A 26,882-nucleotide genomic window follows, 5' to 3' on the forward strand; every position below is an offset into this window, starting at 1 on the left:
GCTCTAGTTTGAAACTCTTAGATTGAGCATGAATGTTCTCCCCTTCCCATTTGACGTTGATTTGTCAGTAATTAATTGTATGTCAGTTTAAAAAGTGTAATGACTGATTTCTGCCAGTGCAGAATTTGGGGCTATTGTGTCTATGTTATATTTAACACCTTCTTGCTGTGATAAAAGGTGGTTTCTGCGTTTGTAGGACCAGATCCTTGATGGTGTTCCAGCTTTTGAAATTAGTTGAGCTATGCCAGTTTTTAAACCAGAGGATAAGGCCTGTGGTGCCTTAAATATTTAAACCCCTTTGTCATCTGGAGATGAACCATTTTCAAACTCCTTTTATGTGCAGGTTTTGCACATGTGCAGGTAAGGTTTTACAAAGGGAGTTTGAAAAGGGAATTTGCTCTGTACGGCAAATTTTAAACCTTCTGACAAAAGGTTTGCTTATCTTTTTAGCTATTTTTTTTCTTGGCCTCCCCCTAATTCCTAGAATATGCAAACCAAAAGCTGAGAGCCCTTGTTCTAGATGCTTTTGATGTACCTGTTTGACATCCCTAAAATACACCCACGCACATAAGTCCTTCGCTGGGTCACACTGGCATAGCTCCATGGAGTCCAGGCTGACTTTTGTTGGCTGGGGTAATGGTCCACATATGAACACATAGGGCAGGTCATCTTCATCTTTTGACCTGAGTATCGAAGTGGTCACTCTGGATGACAGCCAGGAGGCAGGTACTCCAGGGATGCTCCAGGGCTCTTGGTAGAGTGGGAGATGCTCGGTTGTGCCGTAGAGGGGGACTGGGAGCTAGCTCCTTTGGGAGGTTTACATCCTCCCATGGCTGGGCTAGGAGTTGTGCAGCCTTCCTGCTGACCGCATTCAGCAGCACAGAGACTAGCACTGTGCTTCGGGCCACCCAAGAGCCACAAGTTGGCCACCTCCAGGTATCAGTGCTGGGGGGGACCTCTGGATTTGCACACCCTGATACCTGCATATCTCCAGAAAAGCTTGCTTCAGTGTCCGTCACTCCACGTGAGGGATTGTTCCTTACAGCTTCTCATCTATAGGGGAATTTGGAAAGGGGAGAGCGTGAAATGTTCCTCCCTTCAGACTAACAGGAGAGCTCTATATTTAGTTGCTGGTAATCTCCGTTGTGGCTCTGCGCCTCTAATCCCTTGCTCTGATACCCTCCCTGGAGAAGATGAGAGGTGGAGAAATCAGCCCAGCTGACATGGTGGGCCAGCAGGATTACAGCATATCTCCTCTCCCTTTCCTATAGGGTTGGCACTGAAACTTCTTTGCTGGCCCACAGTGCCACAGCTCTGCTGGGTGTGCGTGCTTGTGAACCCCCCAGTAAGGGAGTGTGGCTTGGTTTTGCAAGGGAATAGGGCTTATCATTGTGGGACTGCTTTTGCCACAGCCTGGGGGCTCGCCTTGAGTAGGTTAAGATGAGGTATTGCTACAGGAGCAGGGCTGGGTTGAGTAAAAGTAGTACTTGTATTTAAAACAGAAATAAGAGGAGGCTCTTTGCCTCTGGCTGTGTGATTTATATACGCTCCCCCCCGCCCCACCTTTTAGAAAAGACAAGATCAGAGGCTTTTTTTTTTTTTTATCAAGTCAGTGTTTTCTGGTGCTGAAGGGTGAGATTTTTTACAGGTTAAAATCTCATCAGTTTCTGAAAATTGAGGCTTTCTGAGCATTTGCATCCTGAGTTCCTCTTTTTAGTCTTAGCTGGGCTGTTTCGTGGCTTTGGGATGGAGGGACCTATGAATTGCTGCGTTTTGTTAGGCAAGAACATGTTGCTGATAATACCTGCTCTCTAGTGCCAAGGATGCACAATGATGCAGTGCCGGGGGTCCATCCCATCCCTTAGGCAAGACCAGTTTAGTGCAATGGCCACTTTTTTCAGGTTTGGAAAGGCTGATGAGGTGAAGAAGTTCCGAACTGCAGTGGAACTGCCTCACTGACTCTCATGTTTGCTGTTTATTTATTTTACTTTTGTCTGAGAACTCCAAAGCAGCAACTTGAATATTTTTCCCCTTTGCCTCCTTGCCCTGTGGTCTCTGTTTGCTTGTTTATGGGGTTGTTGAATGTGTTTAAAGGACTAGGCTGGCAGAAGGAAAGCTGCTTATCCCCGTTAATACTCGGGTCCTCTGCTGCCCTCTGAAGCGATATTCTTTCTGAGGGCTGTGCCCTGACTGGAGGCAATGCTGGGATGGAAGAGCGCTGCAGTTCTCTCCCTGGGGATGGAGGTGGTTGTGTGCTCTTGTCTGGGGCTGTTCTGGGTGGGCTTGGGACTTTTTCTGAATGTTTTGTTTCTGGGGGAAAAATGGGTCTTTTCCTGCAAACCAGGTGATTCTGGCAGAGGTGACAAGCTTGGGCTATGCTGAACTGTCAAGCCTAGCAGGTTCCCCCAGCCTGCCTGTCCTGTAACCCCCAGGGTCAGAAGTGTGCCCCGAGTCCCTGAATCCAGTTGCTCCAGTGTTACTCCAGGCCACCTCCTCTGACTGGCTCTCTCTCTCTTTTCTTTGGGCAGGAAAAAGCTGACACTGCTGAGGGAGATGCTGGCGGGCTGCGGTGCAGGTACCTGCCAGGTGATTGTCACCACTCCCATGGAGATGCTCAAAATCCAGCTGCAGGATGCGGGGCGAATTGGTACGTGGCTTCTCTTCCCTGTGGACTGAGCGGGCGGGGGAAAGGGGGTGGGACTGGGCTGTCAAGGCAGAGGGGAGGGAATGAGTGGAGAAAACCTTCCACCTGGTCTCCCAAGTCAGAGGTATCTCAGGCTGTAGTGGAATTTTCTCCTCTTCCCAGCTCGTTTCCCCCCACTCTTTGCTCATCTGGCTTTGCAGTTACAAAAGGTGATGGATTTTTTTTTTTTTTTTTTTTTTGCTCAAGGCAATAGGCTTGGCAAGTGAAACAGCAAATGCTGTGGATGGAGAGACAGAGGAAAGATGACTGGGTGGTCAGCTTGTGAGGATTAAAACTTGTTAGTTACTGTGCACGCAAGAACAGATTAGCATCCTCCAGTGCTTTTCCTGTAGTGCTTCCTCCATCTCCGTGTTTTCTGATGTCTGTTCTCTGTCTTCTGCCGCTCTGAAGCACCTGCCTAACAGCTTCCCAAGGGGATGTGTCCTTTCCAATTGACTTGTCTCCCCTGTTACTCTCTGCTTTTTAGTTGTTTTTTTTCCTCCTGTCAAAAGCAGTAGTTGTCTCAGCTGAAGCAGTAAATAAAATTCTCCTGGCATACTAGATTTGGAAGAGGTTTGGGGTCAGGCTTTCAGGGCTGTGGGCAGGAGCTGGCAGGCAGAGACAGGAGGGAGTGCGAGCCCTCTGGCTGAAACACCGTGTGCCGTTTCTGGTCAGAACAGAGACCAGTCTGGTGTGGAAACTCTGGGGAAAAGAGCTGTTTGCTGTCGCCTTAATCTCTTCCAGAGGTCAGCCCAGGGTATGGCCTCGTTCCCCACGAGCCTGGCATGACACTGTTAGATACCATGTTTGTGGCCCTTCCTGGAAAACGGGCCAATTTGTCCTTTAATCTCTCCTTTGATGTAGCATTCATGAATAATCATGGATTTACTTTTTCTTTCCTCTCTTTGCTGTTTTTAATGCAGACCTTATCCCCTTTGTGCGTATTATTTTAAAATGTTTGAAGGAATTAAGCCATGGTTTGAGGGTTCAGAAGAGGTTTTTGCTGCTGTGAACAGCCTGTTCTCTGCGTGGTGTGCCTGTGGCAGCCAGAGCATTGCCTACAGGTTGATGTGCTCTCCATCTTCTGGCCAAAGAGCAGAAATGCATCGGTTTGAAAAAGGCTGGGAGAAACCAGGTTGCATTTATAAATGTGGCTGAGGAACTCCCCAGGTTAATGATTGCTTTCAAGGGAAGGAAGCAAAGAACAGAACTGTTGAAGGTCTCTTGTTTATTATGTCTATTTGGTTTGTCCTATCGGGGCCTCCGGGACGTAGCTGGAAGCAGGTACTGTCATCTGCCTGCTCCTTTTCTCTGCAGCACAGAGGTTGTGTGTGACAGGCTGCTTCTGCTTAGGTAAAACCAGTTGGTGGGAGAGTGCAGCAGACAGTGTTGTGGTGTGGCAGCAGCCGAGACTGGGACAAGCTGGGTTGTCTTAGTCTGAGGGAGATGGGTAGACTGGGAGGAAAACCTTGCAGGGCACCTGGCTGTCCTTAGTCTGCATATTTTGGTGCAGCTAGAGATGTGCCTCTTCCTCCTCGTCCCGTGGCACTGGGCAGCAAGAGGCTGCTGTTGAGCATTTTGCAGACCAGTGCGCTCTCTGCTTCTCCCCAGCGGCACAGAAGAAGCTGATGGCAGCGCAGGCCCAGCTCTCCTCTTCCTCTGCGGCGGGGGCGGCAGAGCCAGCAGTGGAAACGCGCACCACGGCAACACAGATAACAAGGGAGCTGCTGCGGAGCAAAGGCATCGCAGGACTCTACAAAGGCCTAGGAGCCACGCTGCTAAGGTAGGATGGCGTGGGCTTGAGCACAGGGCACTCATGTTCCTAGTCTTGAACCTAAAGCACCAGCCATCCAGGGGATGAGCCTGCAAAAGGGGTGTATTGGCTTCAGGGGGTCTGTGTTTGATTTGGTTTGGTTCCCATGCACAGGTTTTGCGCATTAAAGAAGGGAAGGTCAGGGAAGCAAGGGAGGCTGCCTTTTTGTTCCTGGAAGATTTAATTCTGCTGCTTTCTGTGGAAGGTTTTTGTCTCCCCCATGGTCCATATTTTAACACTGTAGAGAAGTCCTTGTGAGCTAGCAAAGCAGAACTGTCAGCCTGAGTCTCCAGAGTGTGAAACGGGTTCTGGCCCGTTGAGCATATTGGATGCAAGGACTGGTGCCTGCTTTGTCACTCTTTACCTGGGTTTTCACACAGTGACCTCCCTCCAGCTTTAACAAAGGCAGAGCTAAAAAAATGCCTAGTGGGATGGGGGACAGAATATGAACCTCTTGTAATTAACAAAAATGGACAAAACGATTCATCTCTGAATGTCCTGGGATTGAGTGTTGAAAGATGAGGGGGAGGCCATTGACTCTGCAGGGCTGTATGCCTCCCGTGGGCCTGTTGTCCTTTGTGGAGTGTGTTTTGCCCCTGCTGCATTTTGGCTCCTGTCTGCCTTGTAATTGCAGAGCAGGGATGTCTGGGTTGCACTTGTGACTGTGCTGCCAACGCGTGATGCTTGCAGCCCTTCCTTTGATGCTCAGTTTGTTGGTGTCATGCTCTGACTTTGCTCATCTGACTTTGTTCTTCTTTCTTCCCCTTCCTCCCTCCCCACTGCAGGGATGTCCCATTCTCCATTGTTTACTTCCCACTGTTTGCAAACCTGAACAAACTGGGCCAGAAAGACCCCAATGTCAAGGCTCCGTTTTACGTGTCTTTCCTCTCCGGATGTGTGGCTGGCAGTACGGCTGCGGTGGCTGTCAATCCGTGTGACGGTAAGTCCCAAGTAGCCTGTGCTGGTGGCCTGGTGCCAAGTGACAGGAGTCAGAGGCCCATGAGTGGGCTAGGTGAGGAGGAGGGTGACCATGCCAGCCTCTTTGCAGCATGAGCACACAGGGAGGTACGGGAGGTACACTGCTGTCTGAGCTCACTCCAGCTCAGACAATGTTTCCTTCAGCTGAGCTATACCTTTGGCCACAGCTTGCACAGAGGTTTGCAGTACTTGTTAGGTAAATCAGGAAGAGGGTGTCATTCATTTCAGTCATTCTTCGTGGGAAAGTCTGTGAACATGCTCCTGAAAAGGCATGTTTCCATGTGGAGTGATAGTATGCAGACCACTTACATGCATACGGTCATGGACAACCAGGGGGAGCCTCAAATCTGCGGCCTTTTCTTCCGCTCCACAGCATCTGCCTTAGATACCACCTTGGTTTCTCTGCTGTGAAAAACACCAGAAAGTAACTCCTCTCTCCCCAACATTGCACATGCTCCAAGGTGTGAAGAAATGTACAAGCAGCATTGTATATTTTAGATACTTCTTCCAGAAGGAGTTGAGTATTTGAAAATCAGTTCCCACTTTGCAGAAAGCTGTCTGAATTTAGAAGCGTTTAAAGCTTAAGTCAGCCTTGGAAACCTTGGTCACAGTGAGGGGAGGGTGTAAGTTTTGAGTGGCTGTGTTTTTCTTTTATCCATTTGTTTGTTTTCCCCTATTTTGCTGATATATACGTGAAAATGGTCCGTGTTCTTGGTGGTCTCATTTTGACTGTGTTTCAAAGACCTTATTCTCAGGGTGGCTCTTGCCTACTGAAGTGTGTGCTACATTCCCAATGCTCACCACTGTCTCCCTGTCTCCCTAGTGATCAAAACGCGGCTGCAGTCCTTGCAGAGAGGAGTGAATGAGGACACCTACTCAGGAATCCTGGACTGCACCAAGTAAGACTCCTTGTGGAGCAGGCCACCACATCAGATGTACAATATCTGCTGCTGCCAGGCAGTCAGTGCAGCTTCTAGACCCAACTAGCAGATTATCTGTTTTGGGTTCCCTCCAAACCTGTGCTTTTATCTATCTATCTATCTGTAGGGATATAGATTTATAGATCTATGACCAGATATATACCGTTCATATATATAGGTATATAAAAGAGGAACTTCCTCCTATTTTGAGCAAGGTAAATATAGTATTTATATTTAAATGCATCTGTCCAAACCCGAACAGTCATAACGCTGAGATTTTATTTCTGCAAAGGGAGGCAATGCTGTGGTTGTATTTCCCAAGGCCTTGTCTGAAAATCCTACAGCATTAAGTCTCGTAGCCCTCCCGGGGCCGCTCTGAACAGCGGCTGCAGGAGCACTGAGTGGGCTGTCCCCAGCCGCGCTCTCCTCTGACCCCTTACTAAACTGTGGTCTGGCTGCTTCAGAACATCAAGGGAGTTTCAAACCACCAGTGCTGTGCTTCTGTATTGCTGTTATAGCCAGAGTCTCTTGCCATCTGGCTGTGTCCCGTACTGAGGGTGGAGCTGGCCTCAGCTTTTGAACAGGGGGCACCTTTTGATGCAAGCGTGGGGTTGTCTTAGCTGGACATCCAGACCCAGGCAGACACTCCTGGCCAGACATAGGGATAGGGCATGTTGCTGCATGGCCATTCACGGAGAACATGCGGGATGGAGGATGATCTGCTGTGGAGGCAGTGCCAGGTGACAGTGCTTGCCTGGATTTAGTCTCTGGAGGGAGGCAGAAAGCCAGGGCATGGCCAGAGGCTCTCTTGGTGTGGTGGAGGGGTGGGATGGGCACTTACCTGTCTTATCCATTTCCCCCCAGGAAGATCTGGCAGAAGGAAGGGCCCATGGCCTTCCTGAAAGGGGCGTACTGCCGAGCCCTGGTCATTGCTCCTCTCTTCGGCATTGCACAAGTTGTCTACTTCATCGGCATTGCGGAGTTCCTGCTGGACATGCTCCCCAAGCACCGGGCCTAGCCCTGGCGCGCCTGCGTGTGCCCTCCTGCCCTCTGCAGCGCTGAATTCCTCCCCGTGTTCATCATCTGTGTCAACTGATGTCAGAGCAACAGCACAAAGAGTTCGTGCAGAGATGCCGAGGGGATGTGGTCTCCAGACGAGCAAACGCAGGGAGGGAGAGAGTCCCTTTTCTGTCTCAGTCTGGAGCCTGCCCCCTCCCGCTCCTTCCACGGACAACACCTAATTATGCATATCTTTTTTTTTCTTTCCCCTTTTTTTTAAAAAAAAAAAAAAAAATTTGTCATTCTTAAGGACACTGGTAAGCACAGACTGGGCTTGCAGACCCAGAAATCTCCTCCGAGCCTCGAGGAGGAAGAGGGATGGGAAAGAAATAACAACCCTCCTCCATCCGCCCCAGTCCCCCTCTTTTGTCCTGGAGTAGCCAGCTATCTGAGGAGGAGCTGGAGGGGCAGCTGTGTCCCCTCAGCCCCTCCTCGGCTCTGCTGGCCCCGGGTCAAGAGCAGGCACTGCACAAAAGGGGCTCATCTCATCGCCGCCGGAGGCACAGCAGGGGTGATGCTGGATCTGGCAAGTTCCTTGGCCTGGAAACCCTCACATCTCCCTTTCTCAAAACCAAATTGGACTTAAAAGAACTTCTTGGAAATCAGAGGAAGGGAAAGGGGATTGTTACTATTGATTTTTGTAATTATTTTTGTTTTAAAGCAAAGGGATGTCCCTCCTAACTAGTTGTCACAGGCACATCCAGGTGCGGTGCAGAGATGAGATGTCTGCTCTGTAGGGAACATGTCTGTGGGATCACACAAGTGTCCGAAGGTGCTTCACTGCTTGGCTACAGGCAGGGGAGGGAGAGGAACTTGGGATCAAGTTATTTTCGTTCGGGTTTTTTTTTGGTTGGGGTTTTGCTTTGTTTTGTTTTTTAATGCAGGGACTGTGGGGAGAGAAAACCAAACAACAAGAAACCACTTACATTCCTTCAGCCTGCTGCCCACACCTGGGGTGATAAAATGGTGGCCGCAGGTATAGATTAGCTGATTTTATTTTTTTTTTTAGTTTTTTTTTTTTTTTAGTTTTTTTTCCAGCCTGGCCTCAGGTGTGTGAAAGGAGGTGCCTGCTCCGCTTCTGCGGTGCCCCGCCTCGGGAGGCTGCATTAGAAATGCCGCGCCTGTGTGCTCACCTTGCAGGGTGAAAACACGAGGTCTAGTTGTGCTTTGATGTTTGACTTGGATGTTTTTGGAGCCGGACGGTGTGGAAGAGGCAGAGGGTTCCTCCACCCCGAGCGAGAAGCTGTGTGTGTGTTGATGATTATGGGGTCGAGTCCTCTAGATCACAAAAACTTGTCATCCCGCTCGCTTCCGGGGTGGTGATTGTTGCTGGGTGCCAGGGGCCAAATCCACACCTACAACCTGCTCTGTCAAAGGGACGCTGCCCTGGCTGACATCACTTGTCAGAGGACTTCCCCTTTCAGTACTCTCTTGGGCTGTGTAATTAATTCTAGTTTAAACGATCTTAAGTGTGAGATCTACCAACCCAGTGTGGTCTTCTCCATTATTTATTCCATTTGGTGCAATCCACCCGACTTTGGTGTTTAAATGAAACTGGTCGAATTCACTTTTCATTCCTCCTTTTTGCTTTGTTCTCCAGGCACTTGCTTGGTGTTTATGTTTCAAATGTATATTTAAATTAATTAAAAAAAAAAATCCCTGTTTTTAATGTTTAAAAGAAAACCACCTCTGTTTTAATGTTCTTGGGTTAGGTTTTTGCAAAATCTGTCTGTTGAGGGCCTTCTTCCTTGATGTGTCCTTTTTCTCTTCAAAAAAGTTGTTCTGTAGCTCTTTTGTTACTTGTCACTTTGCATATGTGAATAATTTTCTTTATTTTTCTTTTTTCCTTAATGACTTCTCTGTGTATCTGGGAAGGAATCTGTGCAAAGATGATGGTAGATGTCTGTGCTGTGTGTAGTGCTGTGATGCTGCTCTTGCTCTGGATTTCCCTTGGGTGGATTAAAAGAGAAAGATTCTTTTTTTTTTTTTTTTTTTTTTTTTTTAAGGTGCCCCGTTCCTTGCTGCTTTGTGATTTACAAGGAGGGTCCTCAAAAGAAACCTTGATGATAGAAGTAGTGGGGTTTCTGCTTGCCCTTCTGCCTGCAAGGATGGCCTCCTGAAGCTGGGTGGCTTGCAGCTGGGATGTGGGGGGCAGGGGGGGGGTGTGTGTGCAGGTTTGTATTCTGGGGTTACATTTGGAGGAAAATGTGGTGCAGTGAAGGGCTGAGGTTGAGAGAAAGCTCTCCTTGTCCTTTTGGCTGCTTTTAAAAACCTCTTTGTAAAACTGATTCTTCCTCATGAAACCTCCAGCTCTTCTTCCACCACGTTGGAGCTGGTGACCTCAGGGGCTGATTTCTAGCTGCTCGGAGAAGTCCGTGAGTCAGGAGGGCATGGGGAGGTGGCAGGGGTTAGTGACTGTGGCCCCGCGGGAGTCCCCCAGGCAGGCAGGCAGGCAGGCAGGGTGCAGCTGGCCAAAAAAATAAAGAGTTTAAAATGGGAGAATTCCCATCAACTTAATTAATCACCGATTAACAGAAACCTCTAAGTATTGATTGCAGTATTGAGAAATGAAAGTAAACAAACACACAGAAACACACCTCTGCTCCCCTCCCTGCGGGTGCCACTTGTCCCTTGGGCAGGGGACAACAACCAGCATGGGCTTAACTCCTTGTGTGTCCTACCTGGTCCCTCTGGCATAGGGTCCTCCACCCCCCCAGCCCCTTTTCTGTTGTACCTTGTCCCATGTCAGCCCTGTCCCAACCCTGGCTCTTGCGGCTCCAGTTTCTTTGGGCATTGTGGTGTTTATTGCCCTTAAATATATTTTGGTGGTGGTGCCATACACCCCTGTCATGGCTTCATGGAATGATGGAATTTCCTAGAACACAATGAGGAAATTTCCTAAAGCCCTGGGGCAAACTTCCTATGAAGCAAAAGGGAAATTTCGTGGAAGCCAATAGGGGAATTCCTAGAAAGCTACAGTAAAATATCATGGAAAATGAAGGGGAAATTTACAGCAAGACGATGGAGGAATTTCCCTGAGAGCGCCAGGGGGAATTCCTTGAAAGCAAAGAGGAAAAGATTCTGGGAACTTGTCAAAAGCAATGAGGGAACTTCCTTGAAGGCCAGAGGGGGGATAGCCTAGAAATCAAAGGAGGAAAATTCCTAGAAAGCAAGGGGGAAATTCCTGTAAAGCAAAAGTGACATTTCTTAAGAAAGTAACCGTGATATTTCCTAGAGGGGGAAATTTCCCAGAAAGCAAAAGAAGCAAATTGCTGGAAATCAAAAGGGAAATTTCCTGGGCAGGAAGAATGAGATTTCTTGGGGAATAATTTCTTGCTTCCTGGGGAGCACCAATCATAGGGAAACTTCCTAGAAAGCAATAGAAGTCCTATAAGCAGAGAGAAAATTCCTAGAAAGCAAAAACGCCATTTCCCAGGAAGTAAGGAGGAATTTCCTAGAAAGCATTGAGAGGGAAATACCCTGCCACCCGACAGGGAAATTTCCTGGTAAGCAATAGGGGGATTTCCTAGGAAGGAAGGGGGAAATTTCCTGAAAAACAAAGGGCAAGGTCCTGGAAAACCACGCAGGAGTTACTAGTAAGCAGTAGGGAGATGTTCGTGGAAAGAAGGGGAAATTTCTTCAAAAGCAAGAAGTGTAGAGGGAAAAAGGCCGAAATCCCATGCTTCAGCCCCAATGACCATCACTTTAGGCTTTAGATAATAAATTTGTAAAAACTGCAAATCTTGGAGGATTTTGGTTTGTTTTACCGCTCCCTGCAGAGCTCAGATCAGCTCAAGGATGAGCAACGAGGGCGAGTGCTTGTGCCGCAGGTGACCTGCCTCGTATCATGCTTATTCCCTAATTCTCTTCTAATTTAATGCAAAAAACTGACATAACCTGCACTGCGATGGTCTGAGGTCCAGGGGGACCATTTTCCATCACAGTCGGCCGTGCCCAGGACCCGACTTACTGGAAACCAGCTGTAGCCCCAGCTGGGTGCTGCTTCCCCTTTGTGGGTGGGGGGGGACATGCTGCTGCCATACACTGGCCACCGGGACCCCCCTCCCCCCACTGCCTGCTTCCCCCCTGCCTTGCTTCTGGGGGCCGGCAGGGCTGGGGGGAGCCCCACGGGGGGGGTGGGGTGCACCCTGCAAGGGTGATGCTGGCCCTGAACCACCCAGGGTTGACTTTCCTCCTTTTTTAAACTTTTTTTTTTTTTTTTTTTGCGTAAACTGGCGGTGCCACCAGGCCGGACAGCAGGGCCGGAGATGGTCCTGATGTCCATGTAGCTTCCTGATGTCCATGTAGCTTCCCGAGAAGTCCCCACATCCCACCGAGGCAGCTCCCGGCCCCTCTCCTGCCGCGGTCTGGTGCTCCAACACTGATCTGTGTGGGTGTTCAACCTGGCATTCCGGGCGCCGTGCCAGGCCTGGGAGCACCCCAACTTTATGGGAAAAGGGAGTGCCAGGAGAACCGGCTCCTGGTTTCAGTGGCCCGGGCCCACTGCCCTCCTGGGTTTTGCTTTTGTTTTTTTGTTGGTTTGTTGTGGTTTTGTTTTTTTTTAATAGCATGCCCTTAGCATGCAAACCAAGGCAGCCTGAAAGAGAAGGATTAAAATAAATATAATAAATAAATAAATGGCACGGGGGTTTCCAGCCCTGAGGCCGAGCCCTGGCTGCGTGGCCGCTGCACCCTGGAAAGCCCCGCCGGCTGTGGGCACGGCTGCTTTTGGGCTGAGTCCGAGTGTTTCGGGGTGTCTCCACCTGCCCTTTGCCCCCCGCAAACCCGCGTGGTTTAGTTTCGGGGCGCAGCCGTCCCGCACCAGCCCTTTGGGGGTCACAACAGCCCGTGGGGAGCAACCCCAGCGCGGGGGCACGGGTGTTTTGCTCCCCCCCCCCCCGGCCCTCCCAGTTCAGGGGCTGATCCTGCCCGGTGCCCACCCAGGTCTGCGTCCCGCCGTGGTGCAGGACAAGGTCTAAAGCGGTATTATTATTTTTTTAATTATTACTAATTTGGCGAGGGGGTTGCTCAGGGCTTTGCAGATGCATCCCCCGGTGCGGGGGGGCGGGGACGGGAGGACGCCAGAGCATCATCCCCGGGCGCATCGCTGGCACCCGGAGGGGACCGGTGTGGGTGGTACCCCACCACCCCCAACCCCCGCGGCGGGGGTGGCCACCGGCGACACTTTCACTTTCGAAAGGGTCACGTGTTTTCCAGGAAGCCGGGCGCGGGTGGAAGGGGCGGATAAAAGGGCCGGGCGGGAGGTGGCCGCGTAGTCACCCACCGGCCCCGCAGGACCGGGGACCCCGCGGCACCATGGCAGCGCTGCAGAGCGAGGGGTAAGAGCCACCCCAGCACCTCCCTCCCCGCCCTCCCCGGCTCACCGGCCCCGGGTGGCCCCGGAACTCCCCCGGTGACGGCCCTGCGTCCGCAGGGAGGCCCAAAAGCTGCGGTTCGGGCCCTGGCTGCTGAGCGCCATCAGCAGCGGGAACTACCCCGGACTCTGCTGGATCGACCAGGACCACAGCGTCTTCCGCGTCCCCTGGAAGCACAATGCCAGGAAGGATGTCACCAGCAGCGACGTGGAGATCTTCAAGGTGGGTGGGATGGGGGTCACCGGCAGCAACCTTGAGGTCATCAAGGTGGGTGGGGTGGGAGCTGCCCAGCGGTGACCTCAAGGTCTTCAAGGTGGGAAGGATGGGGTTGACCAGGAATGAACTCAGGGTCTTCAAGGTGGGTGGGATGGGGGTCACTGTCGGTGAGGTCGAGGTTTTCAAGATGGGTGGAACGGGGTGTCACTGGCAGCAATTTTGAGGTCATCAAGGTGGGTGGGATGGGAGCTACCCAACAGCGACTTCAAGGTCTTCAGGTTGGGTGGGATGGGGTTGACCAGGAATGAACTCAAGTTCTTCAAGGTGGGTGGGATGGGATGTCACCAGCAAAAACCTTGAGGTCATCAAGGTGGGTGGGATGGGAGCTGCCCAGCAGCGACCTCAGGATCTTCAAAGGGGGTGGTGCGGGGAAGGTGACCAGCAGCAACTTGAAGTCTTCAAGGTGGGAAGGATGGACTGTCACTAGCAGCAACCTTGAGGGCTTCAAGGTGGATGGAATGGGAGCTGACCAGTGGCGAGTTCATGGTATTCAAGGTTGATGGGACTTGGGGCGTGACCAACAGCGACTTTGAAGTCTTCCCTGAAGTCTCCATGTTCATGGAGCCAGGGTCCCCATGCTTATCCCCCCACACCCACCAGGCCTGGGCAAAGGCGAGTGGGCGATATGAAGGGTATCCCGAGGACCCAGCCAAGTGGAAGACCAACTTCCGCTGTGCCCTGAGGAGCACCCGCATGTTCACAATGCGGGAGGACCACTCCAAATGTGGTGACGACCCACACAAGGTCTTTGCCATCAACCCAGGTGAGCCTAGCCTCATGGGGGGCTGCGTTGGGGGTGGGGCAGGCGATCTCAGGGTGCCCCGCTCATGCCACTCTCCTTCTATCAGCCCTTGGGCATGGCGAGGAGGGAGATTTTGGCAGCCCTGACCCTGCGGTGGACCAGCAGCCACAGCACCAGCAGCCGCAGGTAATGGGGCTGGCACTGCATGTGGGGGCATCCCCACTGCTACTGCTCAGGCATTGCACCCCTGTGTCCTTGGGGTGCTCCTGAGCTGCAGCCCAGCAGCCAGCTGAAATGCAGGGCAGGGTGAGGCTGGGTGTCCCCCATCCACAGCAGTAAGACCCCATCCTGCTTCCCTCTGCAGCTGGAACCTGCTCTGCAAGAGATGGCCCCAGAAATCACCCTCCCAGGTAGGTGCTAGTCCCCCAGTTTTTTTGGGAGGACACCTCGGTAGGCTCAGACAGGGCTGGTTTTGGGGTTGTGAGACCTCCCACCTGCTGTCCCCGACCCCAGGCAGCACCAACCCCGCACAGCCCTCAGTGCTGGAGGACGTGGATGAGCTGCAGTGGGTGCTGCAGCTTTGCAACATCTCCCGTGACCCTGGCCCCCTGGCCCCATCCTGGCCATCTGCAGGTGAGACCACCCCTGTTTGCAGACTGTGTGACACCACGTGTGGGTGACCCAACGTGTGGGTGACCCCAGCCCCTTCCCATCGGTGATTTCTCTGTAGTAGATGCCCCCCACCAGGACATCCTGCTCCAGCATCACCCAGACCCCAGCCAAAACAACTGCCTCCCGCCGCCGGCGTGTCAGCAGTGGGTGCCTGCAACGCAGCAGCCCGCCTTGGGCGCCTACAGCCCCCTGGACCCCATGCTGCTGGAGCACCAAGGTGGGTGCTGTGGGGCAGGAGCAAGTCCCAGGCGTGGAGATGCCATACAGGGGTGGGAAGAGACTGGGGTGCTGGCACGTGCCCTCCATGCCAAAGCAACCCCTGCCCTGCTGCACCCCGAATTGCGACACCAATGCTGCCCGTCTCCCGCCGCAGCACCCATGCCACTGCCAAGCCACCCGCCGGAGGGCACGGTCCCCGTGCTGTCCCCAGGGGAGGCGATGCTCTTCACCCCCACCCACCCTGTGCCACCACCACCGCCGCCGCCAGAGGATAACGCAGGTGAGGATTATTAATTATTAATAGCTATAAGTAATTATTATAATCAGTACTATATATTATATAGAATTATTAATATTTATTACTGCTCAGTGTGTTATTAATAGCTATAAGTATTGCAGTTACTACTAATAAATATTATATGTAATTATTAATATTTATTAATGCTCAGTGGGGGGTTTTGGGGAGGGGTATCATTTGGGTTTTGGGGAATGGCATTCCTGATCCCTGGACGTCTGGTGCAGATGTCAGCATCCTGGACGTCAGCATCTACTACCGGGGGAAGCTCTTCCACCAGGAGGAGGTGGGGGGCAGGCAGTGCCTGCTGGTGTACCAGCCCTGCGACCCGGCGGTGGCCCAGCGCCCTGGGCACCTGGTCCGCTTCCCCAGCCCCACCGAGCTGGCCGACAGCAAGCAGCGGGAGTTGACCGAGCAGCTGCTGGGCGTTGCGGGGCTGCAGCTGGAGCAACGCGCCAGCAAGCTCTTCGCCACCCGCCTGAAGAAGTGCAAGGTCTTCTGGGCCCTGTCCCACCAGCTCGAGGGCGTCAAGGATCCCCCGCCCAACATGCTCTGCCGGGACCAGGCAACCCCCATCTTTGACTTCAATGAGTTTTGCACAGGTGGGCAAGGGTGTGTCTATCCACCAACTCCAACTCACTCCTCCCTTCCTGGTTTTGGGGCTTATGGGAGCCAGCTCCAGGATGCCACAAACATCTGAACCCTCACAGCCCCTCCATGTTCCCCCGGTTCACCTCAAAACTGAGTCCTGTCTCCCCTTACAGAGCTGAGGGACTTCCGTAATGGCCAAAGGCAGCGGTCCCCTGACTTCACCATCTACCTCTGCTTCGGGCAATTCTTCTCCAAGGACAAGCCCAAGGAGTCCAGACTCATCCTGGTCAAGGTGCAGGGGCCAACACTCACCTCTGCCCCACTGCTGCCCAGGGAGGGGGAGGATCTTGGGGACCAGGGGAGATGGGGGATGTCTGAGGAGGGGGACCTTGGAGGTCTGTGGGAAATGGGGCTCTGGGTGCCCGAGGAGGGGTACCCTCAGGGTCCAGGGGAAATGGGGGTCTGAGTACGTGGGGAGGGTGACTCTTGGGGTCTGGGAGAGATGGAGCTCTGGGTGGCCAAGGAGGGGGACTTCTGGGGTCCAGGGGAGACGTGGTCTGGGTGCCCAAGGAGGGAGACCTTCAAGGGCAGGGGAAGGTGGGTGTCTGGGTGCCCAGGGAGGGGGATCTTTGGGGTCCAGGGGAGATGGAAGTTCCTTGGGATCCAGGGAGGGGGACCCTCAGTGTCCAGGGAAGGTGAGTGTCTGGGTGCCCGAGGAGGGAGACTGTCAGGGTCTGGGGCAGATGGGAATCTGTGTACCCAGCGAGGGGATACCTTGGGGGCTGGGAGAGATGGGGAACTGAGTGAGAGGGGACGGGGTGGGTCCTTAGAGACCAGGGGAGATGGGGGTGGGTGGGGCTGGGTGCCCAAGGAGTGGGTCCCTTGGTGGCGGTGGGGAAGTGGGTGCCCAAGTAGGGGAACCCTTGAGGAGCAGGGGAGATATGGGGAGGCAGGTGCCTGGGGAGGGGACCCTCAGGGGGGGCCAGGAGTCCAGGGAGGGCCGCCTTGGGGGCTGGGCAGGATGGGGTGGGAGGCAGCTGCCCAGGGATGGGACCCTCAGGGGTTGGGGGAGACATAGAGGGGCCCCGCACACCTCCTTCCTCTGCTCCAAGAGGATGGGGGCCATGCAGGGCCTTGCAGCCACATCAGGCAGCTGCCCCTAACCCTGCCCCTACCCCCGATGGTTTGCTGCCGCAGCTGGTGCCCAAGTTCTGCGAGTATTGGTATGAGCAGGTGCAGCGGGAAGGAGCCTCCTCCCTCGACAGCGGCACCGTCAGCCTGCAGCTCTCCGACTCCTTCAGCCTCTTTGAGCTCATCGAGCAGTACACCATGCAGATGGACTGACCTTCACCCGCCACGCTCCCCATGGCCCTCCCCGGGACAGGCATCAGCCAGCGGGGGACTACCGGGCATCGGGGGCCGTTCAAACCGGCATTCCCCCAGGAACGCCACGGTGGGATGCCTGTGGTGGAGACCTTTCCTCTTCCGCTCCCCCCACCCCAAGGACAGCATCACTGGCCGGTCCTGGAGCTGAAACGTTGCTTTTCCCGCTCTGTCAGCTGCTACTGTGTGCTTTTTTGTGGAGTGGGGTCATTTACAGATTTATTTTCTTAAGTTTTCTAAGTTTAAATATATATGTATAGAAAGGTGTTTCCTGCTTGCTGATGTTGCCCAGACATCTGCCCCCACTATCAGTCCAAGACCTTCACCCCCCTGTCCATCCCCTAAAAATGTGGGGATCTGTGGCCAGCCTTGTCCCAGCAAAGCCTCTGAACGCTTCTCCCCCTTCCATTTGTGTAAATGAGGGGACTTCCCATGCATGAAGGGATGCATTTACTGATGCGTTTATTTCCACGCATTAAGGTTCCAAACATGACTTGCAAGCAAAATGCGTTGAGGACAGCTTGGCTTTGGCTAAACAAATATAATTCCTTCTTCGGCGAGCGCCTCCCCGCTGGCCCGGGGTTACTCATTTGAGATGTTCTGGAAAAATAAGGCAGTAACTATGACACGAAGCACCAAGAGCTCAGCTCTGAGGTGCAGAGGTGGTTACTCAGGTATCTCTGGTGGTAACCAGAGTGCTGCCCAAAGATGGGATGTCCTCTCCCCAGGCTGGAAGCAGCTGCATCCCCTCATTTCAGGCATGAGGGGAGAGGATGAGCCTGGCCATCAGTGTTGGACCCTGGGCAAGGGGAGGTGGCAGCCTCCTTACCTGCTTATTGACGTGGATGCTGCTGGTCCCGAAGGTGGTGGTCCCGTAGCTTGTCACGTAATAGTGAGCAGAGGGCTGGGCCGGGGGCTCCTCCAGCTGCCTGGGCACTGCGGGGATGGGGGGACACCATCAGCACCTCAGCTTCATGAAGCCCTCAGCCTACCCCGCTTCCCCCTCGAGCAGAGCTGTGGCACAAACGCAGGACCATTGGGCTTACCTTTGGGCAGGAGCAGCTCTGCGCCAAAGCGGTGCCCGCACGTCCCACAGGTTTTAACATCTTCCTTCGTCCTGTGGAGGAAAAAGCCCTGAGAAGTAGAAGGAGCAGGAGCTGCCTTCAGCAATTCCTATGGAAGATGATGGCAAGGCGATGGCAAGGGGCTCCCTCTTTCCACCCTGACCTGAGGTTCTGCTGTTGGTGGGACGGCTGCTGCCTTACCAGGTGCCTGAGCATCTTCAGCTCTTCATTAAAGAGGGGACATGTGGGCACCTGGCAAGAGTGGACATTATGTGCCTGAGCCGCAGAGTCTCAACTTTTTCACCTTTCTTTCCATGCTCGAATTTCCCACACAAGTCAATGCTAACACCACGTGGGACGTGGGCTGCTACGGTCAGGAGAAGGGCAACATAGTGCCTGGTGAGTTTTGCAACTAATTTCCCATGCCTTTTAGAAGCTGACCAGAATGCTGACCACCACCATTGCAGCAGCAACCACCCAGCTCCAGCCCGTAGATTGGAGGGGTGCAGTGTGTACGTACATGGTGTTTGTGCCATCCATGTCCGGCCAGATGAGCTCAGCAGGACAGCCAGCCGTTCGGCAGGGGGTCTTCACACACATATGCAGCCCCGGCCACTCCTCGGCGAGCTTCTGGACGATGAACACAACTGCCATGAGGAAGTCCCAGGCAAATTGGAAACCTTCCAGGCAAAAGGAGAATGTCTCACTTACTCACGGTCACCCAACCGTGGCAGCCCGGGAGATGCTGTGGGATTGTATGCATCACTTCGAGCCTGCCAGACCATAGCCAAAAAGGTTGGACCAGTTCTGTTTCTCAAGTTAACCAAGGCCCATCAGCTTTCAAAGGAATTTAAAGAGCTGTTGGAAGAGTTTCCCCAACTTGGATGGCCTTTTTGCTTATCACTTGGAGACCCAGCCCGAGACTGTACTCTGCTGGGACCTTATGGGGAAGGATGACCCATTCCCTCCATGAGAAGATAGAAAACTTGACTTCCCACTTTCATGTGATACCTTGAGAGGACTCCTGACCAGGTTGCCAGACTAGGACATGTGGCAGACGCTTCTGGGACACTCTGACCAGAAGGGTGGAAGTGTCAGGGGGGAGCTAAGGAGAGACGTGCGGCTGGGAGTCATGAAATAAAGATCAGGGATCCTTACATGCCCTTCCTCCTGGCTTTCTGTACCGGAGCTCCAGGTAGCTGTAGGCCCTCTGGTTGTTCTCTTTGATCAGCAGAGGTTTGCCATTGCATACAAGCAGACAGGTTGCCTTGGCCACCCAGTGTGTGGAGTAGAAGGAGCAAGCTTTTACTAGGAACCTGCAAGGAGATCACCCATGGCTTTCACCACCCTCCTACATGCATAGCTCTAACACCGGAAGAAAGCACATCACTAGGTTGACGTGAAAAATATGAACCCAATTTCAGCAGAAACAGAGGCAGACACCAAGTGAGGACCCTGCCCTACTGAAAGCTCAAGCAGCAGGAGCAGCATTTTAAGCCAAGAGCTGCTTCCAGAGTTGGCCATCAGATAAAACCCTGGACACAAGTTGAGAACCCCACAAGGACAGGAGACCTTCCAGAAACTGGAACAGTCCCAGTGCCTGTAGAAACTGGACCGTCCTCAGGTGGGACTGGGAGACCTCTGACTGCCTGGATGGGCACAGACTAGCCAAAACCCACCCCAGATGACAGGTGAAGGAGAAGGAGAGTGATCCTTGTTCACATCCAGGCAGCGAACATCAAAATGGTTCATCCAGAGCTCTACACATCTGTGGCAGAGCTGAGAAGCTGCCCTGGTCTCCTGGGTCTGGGCCTCATGCCTCAGCTGATACGGACTCAACAGGCGAGGACTTGCTGACAGACATACTGCTGCTGCACCGAGCAAACCCCAAACGGCGCAACCTCATCGAGGGCTGGAAACCACAGCTTACCTCTGGAAGAAACCCTCAGGTATTTCGGGTGAGAAGTAGGCACGGATGTGGAGGTCCTCGGGGTGATCTCCTCCCCACACCTCAGAGACCTCATTGGTCTGGTTCAGATAGGTTGGGAACAAGTACCAGGATTCGCCTTGGCCCCGTGTTGTCTCCCACAGCTTCCCGGGCACAAACTCAGCGGCCTGTGGGTTGAGTGCTTCAGTGTGACGCACCTCCAGGCAGAGCTCAAAGTGCTCCAGGAGGCTGAAGAGCTTCCCTCTACCTCTGTGGGGCCCGTGTCCCATGATTTCCTCAAAGACCTCCCACATCCCTTCCAAACAGAGCTGGTGTTTCACCAAGGCACGCACGGCCCGGTGGCACAGCATTGCCTTTGACTTAAAGGTCCACACCCAGTTGGACCTGTCTCTGATGGTGGCATGTTCCCCGATCAGTGTGTCCACAGAGATGCTCTCGAGCTGTTGGACTAGGCGGTACCTCACCAGGAGCTGAGTGGGAAGAGAAGGAGAGAAGAGGTGGCACTGAGAGGAGCCCAGCAAAGTTGCAGAGCTTGGGCCTTGAAGAGAAGACGGTCCTGATCCCCGTGCTCACCTTGAACATACTTATTAGAAACGTAGGCTGGAGAAAAACAGTACTTTCCAGGTGCTTGATTTCCTCGTACCACACGACAAGCCCGATGCGGTGAAGGTAGCGCAAGATGTCCTGCAGAAGCTCTCTGCCCAAGTTGGCCAGGTGCTTGTAGCGGGAGAGTTTGCTGAGCAGGTACTGGAGGTCCATCATGCCTAGAGGGAGACACGGGAGCTCAGCACACATCTCTCGGACACCAGCATTCCAAGGCAGGTGCTTTAGAGAGACAACAAACACCAGCAGCACCCCATGTCCCCCCTGCCACCCCTGGGGAAGCAGGTGGGACCAACGCAATGCTCGATGTCTGTGGCCCAAAAAGCCCACCCTCAGCTGTCCCACTGTCACGCTGCATCTCCCATGGGCTCGCCTCACCTCAGCGGTGCCAACAGCCTGTCAGGACCTCAACGATGCATCTGAAAAATGAGGCTAATACTGGATTTTTTCATTGTTTGAGAGAGCAGGTTTGTTTCAGACCATAAAACCTCAGATTGGCAGTTAAACCTCAGATTGTCATTTATTCATGCAGCAAGACAGGCAACAAAACCTGGCTTATCTCCAGAAAAGAAAAGCATTTGCTCCTCAACCACTAATCCTACAGTGGCCAGGGGAGCCAGAGATGACACCGGGGGCCGGTGGCATTCATACCTCCTTTAGGTATGTAAGCGAGGAGCCGAGGCTGCCTGCTAAGTCACAGGGGACACGGAGAAAGGGCTAGGGAGTGGTAGAGGCCATTAAATAAAGATAGCAGGACATAAGTTTTGAAACCGTGCAGAAGCATTAAAGCTGCGGAGTTCCTTCCTGCAAGATTTTTTAATTGCTTATAAAGGGCAAAGGGGAGAAAAAATAATGTTACCAGAAAGAAACAAACCAGACAACGTGGCCAGCTGAGGGTACCTGCAGCCACAGGTTGGTAGATGTTGGCAGAGCCTTCTGGTGAAGGCTCACTTGGCCTTTTCCTATGCATTTGCCTAGATACCTGCCTTGGGGCAGATGCCCATAGTGACAGAGCTGGGTAACAGCAATTAATGCTCCAGCAATAACACTGCAAGGTCTTCAGCAGCAACCCCACTACCACGTGAGCCGGGTCAGAAGGTGCAGCAAGCACCAGAGAGCCCGTCTCAGCCGCAGGACAGCAAGTCCTCCCAGGACAGTGCGGTGGGGGTGATGGACCACTCACCATGATCTGCCGTCTCCTCACTCTGCGCAATATCTATGATGGCAGCTTCCACCTGCCTGTAGACGGGTGGCAGCACTCGGACAACCTCGGGGAAGAGCTCCTCATTCTTCACATGCTCCAGAATAGTGGCCTCGAGCTTTTTGATATCACGGTGATCCGTGCAGTTGACAGCAACTAAGTTTAAGATCTGAAAGAGAGAAAGCACACGCCTGCCAAAAGCACACCCAGAGGAGTCTTTTTGCCTGCGAGGTAAGGGCGGGACCTAATGCCAAGGAGGTCACCAAGGATGGGACACACTGCTGGCTCAGCTTCAGAGGGCACTTCCTTCACACATTTGCTCTGCAGCAGTTCCCGGAAAAATCATGTGGGGATGGTAAATGCCCCCTCACACTCCTCCCCAAGCACGTGCTATAAACCACAGGAGGAGATGCCTGTTATTGAGCAGTGACAAGGACCCACCAGGTCAGAGCCAGGGGTTACCACGTCCACCCCAGCCCTGGGGAATGGCCGCAGTAGCAGCCCGATTCATTAGCACTGGGTCACCATCACCTGTAGCACCCCATGCTGCCAGAGGCGACAGGGGTGACCAGAGACAGCAAGGAACCATGATAATCTCAGCCCTACGGTTAACGTGCAGTTCTCCATCTCCTTCAGCCTCTCCCACTGGTCCATGTAGAACTCAGGCTCCTCACTGCCCTCCAGGTTGTTGATGAAGTGAGCAAGGTTGCTTTTTCTCTCCATTAGCATGGCCGTGATCTTGGCCATGATGTCGCGCCTCTTCTCCTCCACCTCCTCCTCCCGACAGCAGTCCACATGGGTTCCCACAGGAAGCACCACCGAGTTTGGAACTCGCATGGACAGGTTGTTGATCCAGAAACCGACGAGGTCCTTGAAAGCCTTGTCGTTAGTTTGGTACCTGGGGAAGGAGAAAAAGAAAATCCCAAATTCATATCTAACCTTCCGGATCTCCAGCCAACTTCTACCAGCACAGGCCTGACCGTGCACCCGGTGCTGTCCCAGGGGCTTACTGGAGAAGAGCTCGGATCTCCAACTGTCATGGGCTGTATCCAAACTCGTCCTTAACTAAACTAGTTAAAGCTACAGGGTGTAGCAGAGTCCGTCCCTGCTGTGGATGGGAGCACCCCTCTGTACAACAAAGCCCAAGCCTGATGCTCCCTCCATGTTCAGGGAGCACTACAAGATGCAGGAAGGCTCATAGAGATATTTCCAAGGCAGAAAGCAAAGCCCTTTAGCTGGGAATCAATTGTCACAGAAAAAGTTAATGGTCATCTAACCCCTCAAAACAGAGGACTTACTTACTTTGGCGATGACAGATCTAGTGGCCTAATTAAAAGTGATCTGCAAAAAGGGGGAGAGGGAGTGCTAGCTACTCCAGTGGTGAGAAAACCAGGCATCAAGGTCCAGCAGAAATGGTGTGGGAATGGCTTCCCCATCCCCTTTTTTATCCCACTCCACTTTGAATCCAAACCAGCTCAGCACTTACATGTGGAGATTGATGACAAGGACAACGAGTGCCTGTGGGGTGATGAACACGTGGTGAGTCATGTAGTACTCCAGCTGGCCAGCGAAGTCCCAGAAGAGAAACGTGAAGTCCTCAATCCGGAACTCACTGATCTCTATCCCAACCGTTCGCTCTTCCTTGGGCACCAGTTTGGTTTGCCCTTGCTTCAGACTTTTGCAGATGGTGGACTTCCCTGCAAGTGAGGCCCCCAGGAACATGGTCTTGACCCTCTTGTCCTCCTGCCCTGAATTGTGTTGAAGCTGGTTGAAGTAATTCCGGATCTGCTGGATGCCACCAGCGCACACTTCACTGGGTGGCTCCTGGAGGGGGTTCCCATTGGCCTTGAACGTTTTCAGGGATTGCCCCTGGAAGAGTTCCCTGGGGAGCTGGCGAAGGGCATTATTCTGCATGTGGAGTTCCTGTAAGTGGGCCAGCTGCAGGACAGGCTGGGGGAAGGTCCGGAACAGGTTGTTGGAGATGTTGAGGTACTGGAGGCTGCCTCGACAAGCTGCCAGGTCCCTGGGGAGGGCACCAAGACGGTTGTTGTTCAGCCGCAAGTGTTTAAGCCTGGGGAGATGGGAGAATATCCCCTCTGGGATGACTCGGATTTGGTTCTGATTCAGCTCAAGCTTCTCTAAACAGACCAGGCTCTGGATTTCATTGGGAAAGTCCACAATTTCGTTCTTGGACAGTATTAACTTCTTCAGGTTGCAAAGCTTAGAAATGCCGGTGACGCTCCTGAGCTTGTTCCTGTCGAGGTCAAGGCTCTCCAGCATGGGGTTGCTCAGGACTGCTGGAGGCAGCACACGCAGCCTCTGGGTAGAGAGAGTCACTTCACGCAAACTGTCCTCCTGCTCCTGACCTGGACGCGTGGGACAGGGAAGGTGGTTAAGAGAGACTGTCACCCTTTGGGACCGTTTTGGCCATCAAGGCAAAGCAGAGGCAAAACGCAGGAGCTGGTTGAACAGCGTGACCACAGCTCCAGCTCAAGCAGCTCCTGTGTCCTTTCAAGAGAGGAACCAAAGCCAAGGCACAAGGACCTTGGCTGGGCCTGAAGACATAAGAAGAGGTGCCCACTAGACGTTGACCTGTAGGCCAAGCGTCACATTAACAGCTTTGCTCTCATTAAAGCACTGCGAGAGCTCCAGCCACAGATGCATCTACCCCGAAACCAGCAGGTTTCTAATCCCAGCAGCGAGCTGGGCTGGCAGGAAAAGAGCCGACATGAGGAGGAGACCTGCTCTACAAAGAACTCACTCAGCCCGCCCGCAGCTCTCGACCACAGCGAGGGAGATGGGCTGGGGCCAAGGCCAGCAAGTGCAGACACTTCCTCTCTCACATCCTCCCCCCACTCCAGATGCACGCTGCGGTTCCCTGCAGAAATGCTCCCAGACCCGAGAGACTAGGAAATAACGCAGGGACAGTGGGGTCCCCTCCATGACAGGGCGCACAAGAAAGGACTCGGTGATGGCCGAGAACATCTCTAAAAGGAGGGTGTTTAGAGCAGAGAGGTTTGCAGGCGAGAAGAGTGCCAGGGGGATGTGGGATCACACTATACTAGAAGAAAACACAGACAGATTTGCTTTCCTCTCCCTCATTTCACTTCCTCCCCAGATAACACGGAGCATGGCATCCCCTTGCGCAAGGACCGACTCATCACCACTTCTCAGCATCACAACCTACAGCGGGGATGTGGGATCTCACTATACTAGAAGAAAACACAGACAGTTTGCTTTCCTCTCCCTCATTTCACTTCCTCCCCAGATAACACGGAGCATGGCATCCCCTTGCGCAAGGACCGACTCATCACCACTTCTCAGCATCACAACCTACAGCTGGGATGTGCAACGAGCCCGGCAGGAGCGCAAAGCTTTCCCCCTCTCCCAAATGCACGGTCTCTCCTCCAGCGCCATCAGCGAGACAAGCCGAAGGGCTCCCACCACCGCTATGAACCAGAGCCGCGAAGAGCTGGGGCAGCTACTCACAGGCTCTGGGCTGGGTCATGGCCCTGCAGCGTGGCACCCGCTGCATCCTCCCCGGCGCTCAGCCTCCCCCTTTTGTTTCCTAATCTCATTTCTCTCCCCGCCTCCCCGAGCTCTGCCCAGGAACCCCACCCTCTCTTTCTCCGTCCATCCTCGGAGGAGCTCCCAACAACCCAAGCACCTCTGGCCAAACACCAGGGCCGTGTCTATGTCCCGAAAGCAGCTTTGGAGATCACCTGCAGAAGACAGGGGCAGAGCAGCTCCTGAGTCAACTTCTTCCAGCACTATCCCGGCCTTTGCTAAAGGAGCTTTTGGTGTTACCACTGCTGCAGAGGTGGGAAAGGACGCTGACAAGAGACTATACTGCTACCAAACTACTGCACGTGTTGAATAAATCAAGATTCCTTCCCTTAAACAGGTGGCAGCATCTGATCCAAGAGGGTAAACCAGAAAGAAAAAAAAATTAAAAAATAAAAAAATGCAGGTAGTATACACGTACACCAGAAAAATTGTTTTCTAGAGTGTGCCAGAAGAGGCATTTTTCGGTATGTTACTCCTCACCTCTCCCAAGGGGCAGCTTACAATTTGATGGATTTATTTTTAGTGGTAGACAGAATGAAAGAACCAGTGTTCTTGTTCGCATAACTTCAGGGGGAAGCACATGCAGAACGTACAGTTTTCAGCCCTATCACTCCTCCGGGCAGTGGCAGGTGCAGAGGTGACTGAAATTTAACAGTCCTCACAGTACATGCATTCCTAATAGATCTTGCAAGAGGCTGGTATCTTTACTGCTAATTCAAGGCTGACACCAAGAATTTAAAGCAGTGAATCAGTCCGAGGAACAAAACAGACTGACATTGTCTTCCTGGTTAACAGCGTAATTGCTTCTAATATTTGGTCAAGCTTTGTTTTTCACACCACCTTCCTTTTTTTCCCCACTCATGCAGGCAGGTTATTCCAGAATTGTTCCTCTGATACATCCAAAGGTGGCCGATTTCCAGCCTAAGGGTATTCACAACCAGATCGCATTCTCCCGTTCTTGTCGCAACAGTGCCATCAAAGTTTCTGAACTTTATTTTGTCAATCTATCAGCAGTGTCTGTATTTACAACCCCTGCTAGGTATACATTCAAGCTACATGTTTAGCTTTAAAACTAAAGCATCTCTTCCAGCTACTCTTTTGCACTCTTAGCAAGCCTTTGTTCCAAAATCTGCAAAGAAAGCCCAAGTTTACCAATTCCTTATACGCCATTCAGGCTGCACTTTCACACAGGAAGCAACAGAGACAAAGAACATCAACTCATAAATGTTCAGGGCTCATCCATAAACGCTTCTGGAGGATGGTGAATGATGGGAGCGAAGCATTTCACCAGTCCAGATGGTACTGGTATATCAGCTTGTTTTGTCTTTTTTTTTTTAAATAAAATAAAAAAAAAGTCCGCCAAACCACAGCCAAAATTTCTTAGGATTGGAGTTCACTGAAAAGTTAGGAATGCCAGCAAGGGATCAAAGGTCTTACTGCTTCTGAGTTTTCCTACGCTGACCAGGGAAAAAAAATAAAAGCTGCATTTTTTT

At 52.7% G+C, this 26,882-nt stretch overlaps 3 protein-coding genes across 8 annotated transcripts in view; 2 read left to right on the forward strand and 1 right to left on the reverse strand.

The window, feature by feature from the left end:
* SLC25A22 (solute carrier family 25 member 22) overlaps nucleotides 1-9,397 on the forward strand; it is a 52,216-nt gene extending 42,819 nt beyond the window's left edge. For both annotated transcript variants that reach the window (XM_054197653.1, XM_054197652.1), the window contains exons 6-10: nucleotides 2,529-2,647; nucleotides 4,295-4,466; nucleotides 5,282-5,436; nucleotides 6,298-6,373; nucleotides 7,259-9,397. In XM_054197653.1, coding sequence (XP_054053628.1) covers nucleotides 2,529-2,647; nucleotides 4,295-4,466; nucleotides 5,282-5,436; nucleotides 6,298-6,373; nucleotides 7,259-7,412 — 676 coding nt within the window. In that variant the 3' untranslated portion in view covers nucleotides 7,413-9,397. The remainder of the gene's footprint in view (nucleotides 1-2,528; nucleotides 2,648-4,294; nucleotides 4,467-5,281; nucleotides 5,437-6,297; nucleotides 6,374-7,258) is intronic.
* A 3,275-nt stretch (nucleotides 9,398-12,672) lies between these two features.
* Nucleotides 12,673-17,273, forward strand: IRF7 (interferon regulatory factor 7). Of its 4 annotated transcripts, XM_054197650.1 has the most exons (11): nucleotides 12,681-12,792; nucleotides 12,888-13,050; nucleotides 13,705-13,867; nucleotides 13,953-14,032; nucleotides 14,211-14,256; nucleotides 14,360-14,479; nucleotides 14,577-14,735; nucleotides 14,892-15,017; nucleotides 15,260-15,634; nucleotides 15,797-15,915; nucleotides 16,821-17,273. In XM_054197650.1, the coding sequence occupies exons 1-11, from the start codon at nucleotides 12,770-12,772 to the stop codon at nucleotides 16,965-16,967; spliced, it is 1,521 nt and encodes a 506-aa protein (XP_054053625.1). In that variant the 5' UTR covers nucleotides 12,681-12,769; the 3' UTR covers nucleotides 16,968-17,273. The 4 variants fall into 4 exon arrangements, with proteins under 4 accessions (XP_054053622.1, XP_054053626.1, XP_054053625.1 ...); XM_054197647.1 differs by having other exon boundaries at nucleotides 12,673-12,792; nucleotides 14,577-15,017; XM_054197648.1 differs by having other exon boundaries at nucleotides 14,580-15,017.
* Nucleotides 17,274-17,490: 217 nt separating this feature from the next.
* On the reverse strand, nucleotides 17,491-25,366 carry LOC128908085 (malignant fibrous histiocytoma-amplified sequence 1 homolog). 2 transcript variants are annotated; one of them, XM_054197646.1, is made up of 11 exons: nucleotides 25,312-25,366; nucleotides 23,309-24,188; nucleotides 22,429-22,720; nucleotides 21,805-21,991; nucleotides 20,592-20,782; nucleotides 20,001-20,488; nucleotides 19,229-19,386; nucleotides 18,591-18,750; nucleotides 18,053-18,123; nucleotides 17,836-17,942; nucleotides 17,491-17,606 (listed from the first exon to the last, which is right to left on the reverse strand). In XM_054197646.1, the coding sequence occupies exons 1-11, from the start codon at nucleotides 25,355-25,357 to the stop codon at nucleotides 17,589-17,591; spliced, it is 2,598 nt and encodes an 865-aa protein (XP_054053621.1). In that variant the 5' UTR covers nucleotides 25,358-25,366; the 3' UTR covers nucleotides 17,491-17,588. The 2 variants fall into 2 exon arrangements, with proteins under 2 accessions (XP_054053621.1, XP_054053620.1); XM_054197645.1 differs by lacking the exon at nucleotides 17,491-17,606 and having other exon boundaries at nucleotides 17,761-17,942.
* Between the last annotated feature and the right edge of the window lie 1,516 nt (nucleotides 25,367-26,882).

Source organism: Rissa tridactyla, chromosome 4 (genome assembly GCF_028500815.1).
Source record: "Rissa tridactyla isolate bRisTri1 chromosome 4, bRisTri1.patW.cur.20221130, whole genome shotgun sequence".
In the NCBI taxonomy this organism is placed as follows: Eukaryota; Metazoa; Chordata; class Aves; order Charadriiformes; family Laridae; genus Rissa; species Rissa tridactyla.

What these genes read in the sequence shown, in the direction of transcription:
- LOC128908085 (XM_054197645.1), bottom strand. Translation starts at nt 25,357, where the DNA reads ATGCAGCGGGTGCCACGCTGCAGGGCCATGACCCAGCCCAGAGCCT. An exon ending in CATGACCCAGCCCAGAGCCT is followed by an intron (nt 24,189 to 25,311) that starts GTGAGTAGCTGC and finishes CCACGCGTCCAG; the next exon opens with GTCAGGAGCAGGAGGACAGT. An exon ending in TTCTAATAAGTATGTTCAAG is followed by an intron (nt 20,489 to 20,591) that starts GTGAGCACGGGG and finishes CTTCCCACTCAG; the next exon opens with CTCCTGGTGAGGTACCGCCT.
- IRF7 (XM_054197647.1), top strand. Translation starts at nt 12,770, where the DNA reads ATGGCAGCGCTGCAGAGCGAGGG. An exon ending in GGTCTTTGCCATCAACCCAG is followed by an intron (nt 13,868 to 13,952) that starts GTGAGCCTAGCC and finishes TCCTTCTATCAG; the next exon opens with CCCTTGGGCATGGCGAGGAG. An exon ending in CCCATCCTGGCCATCTGCAG is followed by an intron (nt 14,480 to 14,576) that starts GTGAGACCACCC and finishes ATTTCTCTGTAG; the next exon opens with TAGATGCCCCCCACCAGGAC.